This window comes from Pipistrellus hanaki, assembly GCF_964339955.1.
Source record: "Pipistrellus hanaki genome assembly, chromosome: 19".
In the NCBI taxonomy this organism is placed as follows: domain Eukaryota; kingdom Metazoa; phylum Chordata; class Mammalia; order Chiroptera; family Vespertilionidae; genus Pipistrellus; species Pipistrellus hanaki.
Genome location: NC_140521.1, coordinates 4,973,931 through 4,991,455, shown reverse-complemented (window position 1 = coordinate 4,991,455; position 17,525 = coordinate 4,973,931). Strand labels below are relative to the sequence as shown.

The 17,525-nt window shown below is 52.9% G+C and overlaps 1 protein-coding gene across 1 annotated transcript in view; it reads left to right on the top strand.

The window, feature by feature from the left end:
- Positions 1-17,525, top strand: part of MYO18B (myosin XVIIIB) — a gene marked incomplete at its 5' end in the record, with an annotated part of 150,699 nt that overhangs the window by 117,796 nt on the left and 15,378 nt on the right. The window contains one exon of the mRNA XM_084868469.1: positions 13,473-13,603. Within this exon, the coding sequence (XP_084724595.1) occupies positions 13,473-13,603 (131 nt within the window). The remainder of the gene's footprint in view (positions 1-13,472; positions 13,604-17,525) is intronic.

Genomic DNA, 17,525 nt, shown 5'->3' with positions numbered 1-17,525 from the left:
TTCTGGGGATGGCAAACATTGCCATCTGCTCTCTGTATTATATTATTTTTTCCACAGGGTACCACTGGCCTGCATTTTTTTTGGGGGGGGGGGTGGGGGGGTCTACCAATACAGCTCTTTTTTTTTTTTTTTTAATATATTTTATTGATTTTGTACAGAGAGGAAGGGAGAGAGATAGAGAGAAACATCGATGAGAGAGAGTCATTGATCAGCTGCCTCTTGCACACCCCCTACTGGGGATGTGCCCGCAACCAAGGTACATGCCCTTGACCGGAATCGAATCCGGGACCCTTCAGTCCCCAAGCCAATGCTCTATCCATTGAGCCAAACCAGTCTCGGCTCAATACAGCTCTTTTATGTGCTAATCACCTTCCGTGCCTTTCCTTCCTCCCACACAGTAGCACTTCCTAATTATCAGTATGGCTCCTCCACACGGACACCCGCCCAGCTTAGAACTGGGATGTACAAGACCTCAGACTGGTCAAGCCAGGAAATCTCAGGACTTGGAGCATCTTGAACCGTAAGACGTACATAGTATTAAAACCTTACCAGGTCGAACCGCACAAACTGGCCATTCGCCTAGTTCAAAAATGACGGGATATAGTTGATTTCATGTGGTTCAACCCAATAGAAGATGGATACTGACAACCACACATTCTTAGAATTGTTAGCTCTTAGTGCTACAGAAGTTTAGAACCTTAGGATTTTAGGATCCAGGAAATAGCAGCTTCTGCATCCTCCTCCTCCTCATGCTTCTCTTCCTCCTCCTTCTCTTCTTTTTCTCCCTCCCTCCCCCTCCTCCTCCTCTCTTCCTTCTTTTCCTCCTCCCAAGAGACAGATAATAAATATAGGTGTATTTTCAGCTTGTGGGCCCCCGAATCTCTGTCTCCACCTCTGAACCCTGCACGCCACCATAGACAATAATACATGGATGAACCGTGCGGTTATGCTCCAATAAAACTTGATTTACAAAAGCAGACACCGGCCAGCGTTGACCTGTGGACCACAGCGGGCCACCCACGCTGCTCTGGGACATACACTCCACAGGGGTTCCTCACGTGCTTGGATCTGCACAGGAAGCTCTGACCCACCTGCGGGGATTCCAAAGGGCCCTCAAACATGGAGCCATGCGAAGGCCTGTTTCGCCTGGCTCAGCCACTGTCTCTCCCAGGACAGCAGCTGCCCTCCAGAGAGGTAATTAGGGGAAGACAGAGCCTCCAGGGGCTGCTGCTAACATGCTCCTGGCCAGGGGAGAGGGCCAGAGGGCTTGTCCTTGAACTGAGGGAACGTGGAGCGAGGCCATTGGAAGGAGAAGCTGGTTTCCAGCCCCGGGAGCCCGGCCCCTGGATCGGGAGCAGTTACCCTGAGTGCCCGGGAGGGCGGGATTGACCGCCCGGCACTTGCCGGTGGCCCCCCGGCTGCCAGCCCGGTTTGATGAGGCTTTTCATCTGAGCGGCACGCACCGCCCGGTCGTCACCTTGAGATGTGGAGGGAAGGAAGCGAGAGAGCACACCGCTTAGCGGTTGTTTTTCTTTCCCGCTGAGTCAATAAATGAATAAATGGACCGTGAGTGGCCAAGTGGCTGATATAATTTTAGACTCCATCAAAAGGAAGATCATAAAAGTGTACGGAGGGAGCGCCTGCCTCTTTATGTTGCAGCCGGGAGCCCGGGCTCACAATGGCCGCAGCCGGAGCGGCACCTGGAGACTGACATGCCTGGCCCGTGGCTGCAGGCAAACCCTGTGCACCGACCACGCTTTCCATGCCTCGCCCTCGCCTGGTGAGGTCTGCACTGTGACCCTCAGGAGCCAGGGCGTGTCTCTCCTTCTGCTCCACACATTTTAAAAGCATGTGACCTGCCCACAGCTGGTTCCCAGGGCTGGCTGGCAGTGGGATGTGTCTTCGTCTCTTGGACTGCACACCCCGTGCTCTCCGTCAGAGGTGGCATTTCTCCAGCATGGCGTGCCCACGGACCACCTTGGGGTGGGGGGGGGGTCCAGAATCCAGAGCCTGAGCCAGCAGGTTCAGGTGGGCCTGAGAGTCTGCATTCCTGACCAGCCATCAGAGAGGCTGCTGGTGTAGGGGCCGGAGACCCCACCTGGAGTATCACACACTGTACCTACTGTCGCCTGGAGTACCACACACTGTACCTACTGTCGCCTGACTCCAGACCCCCTCTCTCCATCCATTCATCCTCTCTCCCACTCTCTCTAAAGATCAATGGAAAATATCTCCTTGGATAAGGATTTTTTTAAAAGAAAAGTGGCACGGCCCTAACCAGTTTGGCTCAGTGGATAGAGCATCAATCTGCGGACTTAAGGGTCCCAGGTTCAATTCCGGTCAAGGGCATATACCTTGGTTGCGGGCACATCCCCAGTGGGGGGGTGTGCAGGAGGCAGCTGATTGATGTTTCTCTTTTATTGATGTTTCTAACTCTCCCTCTCCCTTCCTCTCTGTAAAAAATAAATTATATATATATATATATATATATATATATATATATATATAATTTTTTTTTTTTTAAAGAAAAGTGGCATGAATAAATGAGTCCCACCTACCCAAAAAGCCCATTGCCCAGGCAGTAGACGGGACTTCCCATGACACTGAGCGGCCAGGGCCCTGTGTCCCTGTGGCAGCCTCTCGCTTCAGTAGCTGGAAGCCAGTCAGATCCAGAAACCACTGTTGTCCTCATCCCAGTCATTACCACGCCTGGCCGCACTCTGATGATCCTGTCACAGGCACTGCTCTCTCTCTCTCTCTCTCTCTCTGACAGCCGCTCCCGCCCCCGCCCTGTCCCCAGCCAGCCGGCATTGACGCTGGTCCGAGTGTGCGGAGGGCCGGGCTCTGGCATTGATTGCCGATGCCAACAGCTCCGGTCCGTGTCCTCCCTGATCCATTCTCGGGGGGCACATAGCTAATGCCCCAGACCGTTGCAGAGGGTTGATTTCCTGGGGGGAGATTGTTTCTCCCTCTTCACTTGCGTTCATTCGTGCTGGCTCTCTGGCCCGTTGAGAACACCCCCCAGCTGGGGCCGCAGTCATGTTGGGGTGACGGGATGCGCCTGGAGAGGGGGGGAGGTCTCTGGAGCGGGGAGGAGCAGCGTGAGAAATAACGATCTCGTGTGCATTCAGCTCTTCGCAGTTTACACAGCACCCGGACGTGATTCTAGCCGCACAGTGTTCTGCGTGGAGACGGGAGGGAGCTGATGGCACTGAGGAGCGGAGCAGACAGGCTCTGCCGTGAGGTCATTGGTGCAGGGGGAGACGGGGCAGATGCAGGATCCATTTCTGGGTCTTGCTTCAATGCAGGTATAAGTCTCCCCCCATGCTCTCTCTCGGGCAGTGCCTACTGGCAGAGCTGCTGGGATGCGGTCGCTTAGCCACTGCTGGCCTGGATGACTTCCGCCTCCGGTATTTACGGGCGGTGTCTGCGATGCCCAGCCAGGCCCGTCCCGGGATGCCCTGGACACAAGAGGGTGCTAACAGGGAGGAGGCCTACCCTGGCCCAGGAGAGTCGGTGCGTGGGCAGCAATGGTTCTATCTGAGTCATGGGCGTGTTGGTATGAATGGTGACAGTGGGGCAGAGAATGAGCATGTGTTGGGGGAGAGGGGACAGGAAGGATTTGGGGGACCATGTTTGGGACATAAGATGTTGTGGCCAGTGGGGTGCAGAGTGGATGCACTGAGGCCTAAATGAGTGAGAGAGAGGACCAGGGGGATGGAGCGAGGGTAACAAAGCACCGAAATAGAGGAGACCCCTCGCACTTGCCACGTTTCCCAAACTGCCCCCCTCCCCCCCGGAGTTCTGAGAACAGGAAGGAGGGCTGGTGTTTGCTGAGCACCTTCTTCATCGTATGCAGTGCACTCATGAACTCTCAGTTTGTCCCGCAGCACAGCGATGCTGTCATCATTCCCACTTTACAGACGAGGAAACTGAGGCTCAGGTAGGCGGGCGAGGGCCTGCCCAGGGTGTTGCTCTCAGTGGTGGAGCTGGGTTTACATGGATAAAGCCTGTGTTTACATGGATAAACCAAAGCCCCATGGTGGTAAGACCTGCTGCACACTGCCCCCATCACGATCCCAGAGCTGCAAGAACTTAAAGCTAAAATGGGGTTCCGTGGTGACTTCTGAGTTCCAGGCAGTGCACTTGGGATATCGGGCTGAGCACAACCCTATTCCTAAGGAGCTCAATACAGCAGGAAATCAGAGGCTCGAGAATAATAACACTCACGTGCGGTCTGTCTCATGCCAGTGGCTTGTACAAATGCCAGAGGCACAGAGATGAAAGCAGCCAGTTCTACCCGGGGGAGCCAGAGAGGGCATCAGAGAGGAAGTGATTGTGGAATGAATGGGCCTTGAAGGATGAATAGGAAGTTCACTTGTCAGAGCAAGGAAGAGCACTCCAGGCGGTGGGATGGTAGGTGCAAAGGCACTGAGGCAGGAAAGACATTGAAATCTACGGGGATTTCTATTGTGTGGGGTGCAGAGCGTGTAGGGCAGAAGAAGAACCTCAAAGGTGGGCTGGGAGGGAGACTGGGAGGGGCTTGATAGGCTGAACCACTAAGCTTGGACTGTGGGAAATCAGGAGGCCCTGGAGCCTCCTACGCAGGAGAAGACTTGGTCAGATGGAGGAGGAGAAGGAGGAGGAGGAGGAGGAGGAGGAGGAGGAGGAGGGGGAGGAGGAGTCCCGTGCCCGCGCCCACTTTATGGAATACAGCATGGCGAGGGGCTGGACCAGAGAGAGGAAGGACTACGGAACCCAGAGGGGGTGATGATGGAGACTAAGTTTACAATCATGAATAGAGAGCAGGGGAAAAGATGCAAGATGTTAGCCCATTGCATTGATGAGATACTCAAGGCCCAGAGGAGGGACCAGAGGTACACAATTCATTGTCCGCACACAAATATCTATGGATATAAAACCCAGTGGCCATTGAGACATTTCAAAGCCCATCTCCCCCACTTCTGCCATCGCACGGGCCAGTGGGCCGAGATAGACGGGCTTCATTTCCATTTAAATTGAAATGAGACATGTCAGGGGGTGGCTCGGTAATGGCTGCCTGGAACAGTGGGCCTCGGATGCGGGAAGTGCAGTGCCGGTCTGCGCGGCACAGATCCTTTTTGCATGTGAGACTTAATTATGTTGATATAATTATTCTCTGTCAGGAAAATCCGGTGGCACAGATATGTCACATTTGAGCTTGAGCAGAAAAATGAAACGCCTTTTGTCATTTTTTTTTTTTTTTTTTTTTTTTTTTTTTTTTTGCCAGGCAGCAGTTTGGGTGGGCGACTGGGGGGAGCAGTCTGCTTGGGGGTCACGCCGGGCCAGGAGGTCACGTGGCTTTGGAGGGCTCTGCCGGGGGTCAACCTTGAGACGGTTGAACTCCAGCGGCAGTCCCTCCGTGCCTCTTTCTGAAGATGCCGCATCTCAAGTCACAGGCTGGGGTGGTGCGGGAGCCTGGGAGAGCCAGAGAGATCAGGAGCTTCAGAGAGGTTATCTCTGTGTTTTATTTGTAAACCCCATGACTTAAAGACTCACGGTGGAGTTCACACTGTCCAAAGCCTGATCCCCGTTCCCTCCGTCCCCAGCCCACTGGCCCGAGAGACCCTCAACCCTGTCCCTTCTGAGCCTGCTGAGGAGTCTGCCCCATCCAACAGGGGGGGCTGGGGGCCCCAAAATAAAGTACAGAGCCCCCTCGTCACCACGGGAGCCCCGGTCCGTGCCACGATTGTTACTGGAGTAGCTGCACCCGGTGTTTAAGCAGGAACCGGGGAGCGGGGAGCACTGTCAACAAAGAGAGGACCCGGGAAGCGGGCTCCGGGTTCTGGTTCGGCTCCCGCCACTGCCGGATATTGGGTGTGTTGGCCACTGCTGTTTATGTAATGTCTGTGCATAGCAAGCACACGCACGTTAGAAATCTTAAACCACCTAGGTTTCAAACAGCCCCAATTGCCTAAAACGTTAGCCTTGCAGAAAGCTTTCAAGGGCCTCAGGCAATCGCTGGGGGGCATTTAGAACCGTCAGAAAAATGAGACAGGAAAGGGAAGACGGCGAGCAGGTGCTGGGAGCCCAGCTCATCGGCGCTGAGATACGGAGCATCCTGCAGGGCAGGCGGGGGCAGGGGTCTCCGAGGTCCCTGCGTGCTCGCATGGCCAGCTTCCCTCTGCCTTTAAAACAGAGCCATTTACCTGAGTGTGTCTGTGTGTGTCTGGTGTGTGTGTGTGTGTGTGTGTGTGTCTGATATACACATGTGCAGCCATGAACGCAGGGCGGAAATACTGCAAATAGTCATGAAGGCTGGTGTCCCCATGTGATGGAGTGAAGGGAATTTTTTTTTTTTTTTTTTTTTTTGCCACTTTCTCTATTTCCTAACTTCTCTATCGTGCACCCTATGAGAACCAGAAAACAAAGCTAAGTCACTTGTCGCATAATGACATTTCGGTCAACAGTGGGCCACACAGATGACGGTGCTGGTCCCATACGGTTGTCATGGAGCTGAAACCTTCCCATCACCATCACCTAGTGAGGCCGTGGCTGTCCCGGTACGGTGCCTAATACTCGATAATGATCAGACACGACTGTTTACCATGCTGTGCCTTTTATCATCATTCAGTGTACCCTTCCCACTTTAAAAAAAGTTGGCTCTGAAACAGTAGGCCGTGTTACGCCGGTGGCGGCCTCATACATCTTGTGTTCGCCGCCTCTCTTGATTGCATCCTCTCTCGTGCGCCACTTAATCTTGTGTTGTTTTGTGCAGTAGCACGCTGCACAGGCTGGTAGCCTCGGACCAGCGGGCTGTGCCACGGAGCCTCGGTGTGCAGCGGGCTGTGCCACGCAGGTCTGTGTGAGTGCCCTGTGTGATGGTCCCACGCATTCAGTCTCACCTTTGTGCTCATTCCTCAGAGGTGCGTGTTCAGAGGCACATGACTAGGATGGTGCTTAAAAGATGGCCTGGTGTCCCAGAGGTGGTTAGGGCTGCGGTTGGTGACAAGGCACCTCGAACTGGGTGGCTTGGGAACTAGGAATTTATTGCCTCTCACCTCCCTCTTGCAAGGCCCCTCTGATTACATTTAGGGTCCAGGTAGATAATCCAGGATACTCTTCGTTTTCATCACAACTGCAGGATCCCTCTTGTTACCACACTCACATGTCCTGGGGATGAGAAGGTGGACATCTTTGGTGGCCATTAGTCAGCCTACCAGAGTCCTGGAGCCAGTTCCACCCAGATAAGCAAGCCACTTCTCACATTCCTGACCCGCAGAAAACCACAAGATGCAGAAAAACACTTGATTTTTCCAAACACGAGGTGTTGAGGGGATCTGACATGTAGCCATAAACACCTAAAACAGACTAGGAGGGTGCAGTCCGGCACTGGATTCTGTAACACTTGCAAATTAGAAGTCTGGGTTTCTTACAACTTTTTCCACGGAACATACATATAGAAGAGCGTGTGTTTCTCGCCCGTGTATACAGTTCGGTGAATTTTTACAAACTGAGAACACCCTTGCCTGTCTTCAGCAGCGGGGCCTGGGCTGAGCCAGGTGCTGCTGTGCTCTGTGCCCGTGACCCTCCCGATGCTCAGAGACCTGCCCCGCCCCCTCTCCGCTCCGCTCAGATTGCAGGGAGCCGTTACCTCACTGCCAGCTGGTAGGTTCGCCAGTGACAGGCGGTGACCGACAGCTGTAAAGCAGGCGGGAAGCTGGTGTTCCTTCCTGCCCTGCACGGTCTCGAGGGGGGTCCCTGGCAGCAGCGGAGCCTCCGTAATCCCAGGTCCCATAGGGACTCCCCTCCCCGGCCCCACCTCCCAGCGGGCAGCCCTGTGGAGGGCCACCTCGCATTGGGTGGCCCGACTTCTCGGCTTTTCCTTCCAGCCCTCGGTCGGCAGTGCCTTCCCGCTGTTGATCATCGCTTTTCCCTTCTCATCTTTCCCATCACAGGATGGCCAAGGCCCTGTATGAAATTCCTCCGGTTCAACGATCTAGAGTGATTTCCGTTTTCCTGACGGATACAGAATGCTTTGGGGCATGGTAGTAAATCCTTCCGGCTCCCACAACACACACACACACACACACACACACACACACACGCACACCCAGTTCTTAGACTCCATTTCCTGAAAAATGAGGCTGTCCTCACTCTACAATGTGTGCAGGCGTCATATAAGTAAAGGTTTTTCAGAGTCTTTACTCAGGAAAGCAGGAAATGGGGACGTTCGTTATGTGTCAAACCCGTGCCCCTGCGTTAGGTGTACCAGATGTGCGCAGTTTTGCACAGTTTCATTTGTTTCTGGCAACAACCTTCCGACAGAGAGTGATACTGTCGTCATAGCAGATGAGGAACTGGGGGTAAGAGGGTTGAGTAACCCTCAGAATTCACACGGGTGCCTGTTCTGCAGCCAGTGCTTTTCCGGCTGCTTCCCCGGGGGGTTAGTTTGCATCTCCCGTTCCCCTCCCACCAGGGTCTCTCCCTAAATGCTGTGGGTGCATTTTCCTTTAATTCCATAGAGCACTCAGCAATCAACGTGTGTGTGTGTGTGTGTGTGTGTGTGTGCGCGCGCGTCTGTCTGTCTGTCTTCTTTGAAGATTCAGGAGGCTTTTCCAGGAGGATTGAGGTCACTGAAAGGGTGGCAGAGTCGGGACTTCCTGTTGACAAGATGGAGCACAGGGTAGCGATGCACTCTGGCTCCCGATGGTCTGGATCTGCTGTGCAGTGATCCATTAGACATGCCTGCCCTGGGTGAAGAAAAGGGTGGGATGAGACGAGTAATTTCTGAACCTTTGGAAATAGGCCTCAGCTTCCAGCCGGCTGTCACTTGCTAGCTGTGCGACTTGGAGGGGGGTCTTTGATGAGTCTCTGCGTCTGTTACCACGTCATAAAAATAGACTAAAAACCATGAACTTTCGGGGTGAACATGAAGAAAGAAGGAAGAAAAAAATTTAAAATAATAATAAAAGAAAAAGAAGAAAGGACCATGGATAGGACTGGCCACCGTTTCCCCAGATCCTCTTCTCGCTGGAGGTTGGGCTCTTTTTCCGTCTTAATTAGGAAAATCTTATTTAGATTTTTAGATTTTCTAATGGGCATCTCAACTCTTCCCTTCCCCAAAATGCGGCTGAGCACTCCCCACTGAGGCTGACTTCGTTGTTAACATGGAGCTTTAACCAGGATGTAATTCGCAGGGCCTTTATTTTTCCCCGCAGCCTCATTTCTCCCGGGCAAATGACCCTTGGACAGTTTGAACGAAACAATGGCAGTTCCTCAAAATCTTTCTCTCTGGGAAGACTCCCCCACACACACCCTTTCGGAGACACAGGCACCCTTGGATGAAGCAGGAACTAGAGGCAACAGGGGAAAGAGCTGTGGCTGGGTTCCAGAAACATAGGCCCGACTCTAGATCATCATGTCCTGGCCGCATGTCCCTGGACCAGAGACCTAACCTCTCTGAGACTCAGCCTGCTCATCTGTAAAATGGGTTTAATAAGACCTTGAGAGGCAGTGAGCAGGTAGACGGACCAGGGGACTGTGCCTTGTAGTGTCAGAGAGAAATGAAGTCTTCGATTTTTTAGCTCTCTGACAATAAAAGTAATTCGTATTCCTTGCAGAGTATCTGGAGACATATCAAAAGGAAAATAAAAATCACCCGATACCTCACCACACCCAGCTCACAACTCCACTATTACTTTGGGGTAATATTCTCCAGCTACTTAATTACTTCTTATAGAGTACTTGATTCTGAGGCTTCTCAAAAGGATTGTGTGAGATACGGTATTTTAAATTTAGCAGAGTGCTTAAACATGCGAGAAATAGAAATGAATATATTCATTTATTAATTCGTTTATTAAGTATGTGTCAGAGTAGGAATATTTGTGTGTGTCTATCTATGTACACAGGTGCATACACATTCAGACACACACACACATTTATAATAGCATGTGTGTGTGTGTGTGTGTAATTTTTTTGTTGTTGTTGTTGTTACATGAAGTCTTTACTGCACCAGAAAAAAAAAAAAAAGATTTTTCATCATGTTTTGGGGGTGTTTTGAGGTTGTCTAATCTATAATAAAAACTTGTGAAATTAACTTTGGGAGGTCTTGGGTGGGGGGTGCCTCGAGCTTCGTGAGGCTCAGAACTGCCATCTGACGTCCTGGGCACTGGCGGGCAGGAAGAGGGTCCGCTGAAGACAGCTGCCCTGGGCAGAGAAAACAAACAACGGTTTTAGATATTAGCCTCTAATTGAACATCACAAGAGGAGACGGTTTTAATTGCAGCCTCTAATTATCAACTGAACCGCTCCCTCCCTGCAGCTCTGTGCAGCACGCTGCAGGGGGAGCAGCCTGAGAGTGCCACATGGTGCATGATTCTCCTGAGCAGTGCTGGGAGGCCAGCAGGCAAACATGCTACATGCTACATGCTACATGCTACATGTTATTGCATTGATCTCTGTGCACATGGTGTATACTGTGCATGCATAGTGAGGGTGTGTTCTGGACACCTGCATACAGATAGACAGGGCCCTGCAAGAACAGAGCTCTATGGAAGTTAGGATTCTTTCTGTCTCTATTCCCCCTGCCTAGATCAGTGCTGGCACATAGTTAAGTGCTCAATAAATGTCTATTCAATGAATGGTGACCTACGATGATTTGACTTACAATTTTTCGACTTGATAGGGGCATAAAAGCAATACGCACACATTCAGCAGAAATTGTACTTTACATTTCAAATTTTGATCTTTTCCTGGACTAGCGATAGGGCTCTGCAGTGTGTGTGTCGCCAGTGTTTTGGGTCGCGTGCTTTGTGGTTTTGCATCCCATCATGACCACGGAAGGCCCATCCGTGCCTCCTGCTTCTGGTGAGAAGAAGGAATCCGTTATCCCCGCACCTCAGTGTACCGTGGGGTTGCTGATAATGCACGCGTTCTGAGCGCAATGAAGGGAGGCTGGGTCAGGTCGTCCAGCTAGTCAGGCGCATTAAATACAGTTTCCACTTAAAATATTTTAAATTTATGATGTGTTTATCAGGACATCACCCCACCTAAAGTCCAGGAGCATCTGTGTAGTGAATACATAGTCAATATGTTGTGTTTCTATATATCACTGTATTGTAACTACAGATTAATATGGGCATTATGGTATGTCTCTTGGTATGTTTCTGCTATTTACATCTATCTCAGTAGCCATATTCTAACATTCCCCCTCACCCCCATGTCTCTCTCTGTGCTCCAAGACTCCAAGGAGAGAGAATGACTGAGAAGACCAAGTTCACGCCTGATTTTGAATCGCGACCCCGTTTGCCTGTGGCCCTCCTGACCCTGTCCTGGGCTTCGTTAGTCATGTGTCATGGCAGCTGGAAGGAGCCCGGCTCCCAGGCCTGACGGCGCCTCCCTGTGCCCCCTCCTCCCTTACGTCCCCGTGTCTCAGCGCTCTCGCTCTCTGGGTGGGGCCTGGTTGTGTCTGCCCGAGGAAAAGCCCACCGCATCCTAGTCACCTGGTCCCTGCAATCAGAGACTCGGTGGTTTTCCAGCTGAAGCAGGAAAGGTTTGCTGATTGCTGATTACACAGACTCCAAATTTCCCAAATCTGCCTCCGGGGGTGTTCCCACTGAGCTTGTTCGAGTCCCTGCCTCTCTTTCCACACCATCCCTTCTCTTATCCACTCGGCGTGGCTCCTGGGCTGTCTCGGTTCTTTCTCTCCTCTCTCTCTCAAGCCGGAAGAGCACACACTTAGCACAGGGTGAACAGACAAGCCCATCCCCAAGGAGAACTGAGTGCCCTGGTAGTGGGGAGCAGCCGGGCCCTTACCGGCTTGCATTGGGGTGTGCACACAGAGCCCCAGAAAGATCAAGAGAGTAGGAGGTGGCAGAGCAGGGCTCCCATCTCTTCTCTGCTCCTGGCTGCCCTCGGTGACCGTGCTGGCCTCAGTTTCCTCACCCACCAGTGAAAGGAGAGTGACCCCAGGCTCAGAGAGGGGCTGCGGACTGCCCAGGGCCACACAGCTGGTCAGTCACCCAAGAGCTGAGAATCACCCAGAGGCCTGACCCCGCCTCCTTATCTGTTCACCTCGCCACACTCCGATCAGCTGACATATGTCTTTTCCTTAACACAGCAGTGAAAAACGAACATCATTAGAACAGCTTATGGGAAAAACCTTGTCCGCAAACCCCTTTCTCCCCCACTCATGAATATTCTCAGCTCTCCCGTGTTCCTCCAAGTGTGTGTTCGTAATTTGCATAGACATGGGCACGATCGCTCCCTATTCTGTTCCATTTGCTTAACATTATTCCACGGAGGCCGTCCCCGCTGCCAGGATAACGGCGATGTCTGCCTCGTGGCCGCAGAGTCACACATTGGGATTCCCCTGCCCAGTCCCAGGACTGGTTCCAGGCGGCTCTCGGCTTCTCCCGGGCGTCGATAGCACTGCTCCGAGCATCCCCAGCCCAGAGCCTGGCTCTGCATTTTCGGCCCTTCCCCGTGGAATCAATTTCCAGATGTGTTTCCACATTTCACTAGAGCTTTCTCAGATGGGACCCTGGTGACGTTTGGGCGGGGTCGTTCTCTGTGGAGGGGGACGATCCTCTGTCTTGTAGGATGTGAACAGCGTTCCTGGCCTTTCCACGGGATGCCAGGAGCAAGCCCCGAAGTTGTGACAACCCACAAATGTCCGTGCCCATTGCCTAGTGTCCCCTGGGGACATGCCCACCCTAGGTTGGCAGTCACTGTGTGGAAGATGCTGCAAGGGGAAGTCACAGATTTCCCAGGACCTGATTGGGGGTGTCAGAGAGTGAAGGGATGGGCAGGAAGAAGAGAGTCAGATACACCCAGCTCAGTTCCAGCTCTGCCATTAAGCTTTCTCGCCTCCGGCCTCAGTTTCTCATCTGTGAAATGGGAGCAGTAAGAGTGACCCATATGCCAGACTTGTGAGGAGGCAGTGAGGTCAGGAGCGGGAAGCACCGAATACAGAGCTGGGCACAGAGGCCTCCATATGAAGGCCGGCGGCTTGCCAGCCCTGCCTTCGCCGCCTTGGGGGACAGAAAGCTGGGGGAGTTGAGGTGACAGAGTCGAAAGGGAACCATTCTCCTTCTGCCCTCCCCCTCAACCTCACGCTCCAGATCCATCCCTGGGGCACAGACTCAGCTTCCGGGGCACCCTCTGGGGTGCTTCCAAGAAACATGCATCGGTTCATGCGTTTCCTCATCTGCCCAGGCTGCAGGTGGGGCAGGTTCAAAGCACAGCCCCGGGCTGGACCCCCAGCAGAGGTGAGGGAGTCCGGCCACGGGCCATGCTCTGGAGGCCCTCACGCATCCACTCTCCCTGTAAAACCCAGAGCGTTCCTCTGAGGGTTTGATAAGCCCATCCCCAGAGAGGGGTACCCACCCACCATGCTAATCGGTGCCCGGTGCATTCGAGGCTGAGCCCGGGGTCTGCCTCTTCCCCAGGGCCCTGCCCAAGGCTAAGCGTGGCTGTGGTCTCGTCTCCAGGAGAAGTACGTGGAGGAGCTGGCCACGGTGAGACAGACCCTCCAGACAGACCTGGAGACGTCCATCCGGAGGATCGCTGACCTGCAGGCGGCCCTGGAGGAGGTGGCGTCCAGCGACAGTGACACGGAGAGGTAACCTACGGGGTCCCGGGGGCTGCACCCCGGGGGGCTCCCGGTCTTCAGTGGCCAGAGCTCCCACTCAGGGGTCTGGGGGCCGCCTCTGCTGGGAGGCCCGGATGTGTTTGGGGTGGGAGGTATCTGGCTAGCTCAGATGAGGAAAGACAGGATGCCACCTTGCCCAGCTTGCCAAGCTTCCTGGGGGGTGGGGCAGCCTGGGGGGTGGGGCAGCCTGGGGGGTGGCTGCAGAGGGATTTCACTGTGTGAGTTCAGGCGAGGTACATGTCCAGTCTGGGCCTAATCCCTCATCTGTAAAGTGGACTTGATGCTATTGGACAAACCGCATCAAATTGCCAAGATTCAGCTACTTTGTTTTTAATATGTTTTTATTGATTTCAGAAAGAGGAAGGAGGGAGAGGAGAGAGAGAAACATCATTGATGAGAGAGAACCACCCATCAGCTGCCTCCTGCACACCCCACACTGGGGATTGAGTCCGAAACTTGGGCGTGTGTCCTGGCCAGGAATTGAACCTGTGACTTCCTGGTTCATAGGTCTATACTCAACCACTGGGCTATGCAAGCTGGGCAGATTCGGCAACTTTTGATCTACAGATATTTTGTATATTCAACCCATTACCTACCTCATAGGTTATTAGTGAGAATTAAATGAGTTAATAGATGAATATCACTTAGATGAACATCAGCTGCACGCATAGGGTGTGTAACTGCTCTGTGAGCCATGTTTGTGCAGAATAAGAATACATTTTACAAAAGCAACAACTAAGTCAAGGGCACACCATTAGCTGGCTGGTGATCGGCCAGACCACTCCAGTTCAGTGCCTGGACTTCTCTCCTCCTCAGAAGACAGGCTGAGGATCCTGACCTCAGAGAAGTTCAAGGTCACACAGCAAATTCGCACTATTCTCCTGTTAGAACCCAGGGCTGTTCAGGTTCCTACCCAGACCTTTGCCTGGCACACTCCTTCCAATGGGATGGATACAGGGGCCTGAACTGACTGGGGGGCGATGTAGGCATGAGACGGGTAATGAGGGAAACATAGGGAGTTGCAAGTCAACTGTGGTTTAGCCAGTGGAAAGAACCGGACAACTGTGTCAGAGTTGACTCTGTCTCGTCAAGAAAAAAGACTGGAAGGAAACACACCAACACTCTCATCCCAAGAGAAAAGGCATTACAAGGTGACCTAAATTTTTGTTTTCTTCAAGCTTATTTCCGTTTTCTAATATCTCTACAATGAGCATGCACACACACCCGGCTACACCAGCACCCTCCACGGGAGATTTTGCTCACGTAAACGTTGTGCTGGATTCGGCCGATCTTAGCGCGGGAACTCACTCTTCCCACCACGCAGGCCTGGGCAGGTCCTACGCTGCTCAGAGGCAGGTAACCTCCAACTCTCCCACAAAGTTGCTCGTGCCCAGCATCTTCTCAAAGGAGACCCAGCGGCTGTAAAACCTCATGCTCTCGCCTCTGTACCTAAAGAGAGGGCTTTAATCTCAAGTCTTCAATTTCTGCAAATATGGCTTCCCTGCACACGAGTGTTTCCACCGCTCCCTACGCGTTTGTACAGCTGCCAAATTGCTGGTGAAATGGCAGATACTGATGTCGCAGCTGCTCCCAGCCCGTGATTACACGGAGGGGTGCCCCGTCCGCCGCCCCTCCTCCAGTTTTATTAGTGTTGTGACAGAATAGCGTTTGTAATTACAAACTCCAATTGCTGATGTTACCACTTGATGCTCAGCTAGCTCTTCTGCAAATAGAAACGCTAGGGCTTTTGAGTTTGTTATAAAGGGACTTGATGGCTGAGTTTACTTGTGTTTTGTTGTAGGATTGGTGTATTTTTTTTGCCAACAATGGTTTTTGGGTGTTTTTTTGTTTGCTTGTTTGTTTGTTTTTAACCATCTTCACTTGCATAGTAAGAGATTCCTTTTCAAATAAACACTAAAAATTACCAAGATGACAAAATCGGAAAGGGGAGCAGAGGGGCCGTGGTCGGGGGTGTGGGGACAGGCTGGGCAGGTGTGACAAGAAGCAAGAAGCAGCGTCTCACCTAGGGACTGAGGTCTCAGAGACAAATGCTCTGGAAGTGAGTCCTGTATTCCTGTGCTGAGTGCATATTGTACCTTTTCCAACGTGTGTCCTTTTAAATTGGCTAAAAATCAGGCCGCAGCGGGACAAGTTGAGATACCTGGGCCTCACTGAGGATCAAAGCTGCCGTAATGGCCTCATTCTGGGTTAGTTTAGGGGGGTCCGGCGCTGGCCACACTGTAAAGGCTGCCCACATCCCTTTACCTGAGGGGATAAATGAGAGAAAAGCACTTCCCCTCTCCGTTCCTCCTCCTCCACCCTACCTCCCTCCACCTTCTCATCCTTCTCTCCACCTTCCTTCCTCTCTGGAAATGCCCACAGGAGCCCCGAGTCCCCGGGTTCCTTGATGTGCTCCGGAACCCCAGGCAGGATCAGCTACATTGTTCTCGGGCCCACTGGGAGGTAAAATAGGGGCGGTCTTGTTCAAAAGCATTCGGAGTTTCAGGACGGCGACACAGAGCGTGACTGCAAGCATAGGCCCCTCCGGGCAGGGCAGAAGCCGGCCCTGACCCCACGTGATTCCAGGGAGCGTTTCTTTCCTCTCAGCAGGCCTTGGTCCCAACTCGCCACCCTGCAACTTGGATCTACAATTGACAAGGAGCACAGATTTCAGGAATAGCACAGGGATGGGGGACGACTGGGAGAAATTGCCCACGAAGAGGTCTCAACACGTTTTGGAGAACTAATATTGGACAAGCTATGTCCTCTGGTCACAGGGCGATTAAAATGGCCGTCAACGATAGACAAGGGCTCAGTGCATGGCTAGGTCATGGAGCCGCTGTCCAGAGCAGAAGTCCCAGCCCCGGCCCCAGCACTGCTTGTGCTCCTCCCGTCCTGGCAGCTCCGCGCCGCACTTCCCTCTTAATTGTCTTGTCACCTGGGATAGGAGGTGTGGACGGGAGCCTGCGGGATCGGTCCGAGGTTCTTCTCCACATTGAGCTCTCAATTAGGATTCCAGCCCGCGCCGGGAGGGAGGGAGAGGGCTGCTTCCTGGAGGTGAGGTTCTTTGAGAGACTTGTTCAAATTATAAAAAGTCACATTTCCCCATGTTGGGAATTAGATCGGAGCGTAACAGGCCTTCCAGGCTGGAAACGTGGCTACGTGCTCAGAAAGCCAGGTGGGCCACGCGGCAGCGTTGAAACGCGTGCTCTCCCGCTCTGGAGCACTGCCTGGGAACGTGGGCCGGGGCGCCAGCCTTCTTAGATTAATGGGGAAAGGCTCCAGGCTGCTACCCCAGGCTCGGAGCACGCTCATTAGTCATGGAGGGAGGGATGCGTCAGCTGACAGACAGCCCCAGCCATCCCGGCCCAGGGTCTGCAGCTACCCTGCCTGTTCTCCTTGGCTGGTGGTTTGGGGGGGAGGGGAGAAGAGGGTGGGGGAAGAGGGGAGTGTGGAGAGGCCAAAGGATGACCTCTGACTAGAGGGTCAGCTGAGAGTGTATCCATTCCAGCTGGCCCCGTCTGAGATGAATGTTCTAGAAAGAGTCCTCTATTTCTGTGTTGAGTTCGGTTGTATATTATCCTCTTCACTTGGCTGAAAGCGGACTGCAGTGGGACAAGTAGAAATATCTGGGTCTAAGCAGAGATCACAGTTGCCATGAGGGCATCATTCTGAGTGAGCTTATTTATGAGTGGGCCCGGGCTCTGCTCAGACAGGCTCTGGAGCTCCCCGCATCTCTTTTTCTACAATTCTCTGACCTTCTAACTTGCTCTCCCCTTTTGGAGTACTCAGCATGCCCAAGAACTGGAGGAAAGCTTCAAAGAATTTCCCCCATGTTCTAAAAAGGTTGATGCCACATTCCAAATTAAACACAGGACCCTGGTGCAGCGTG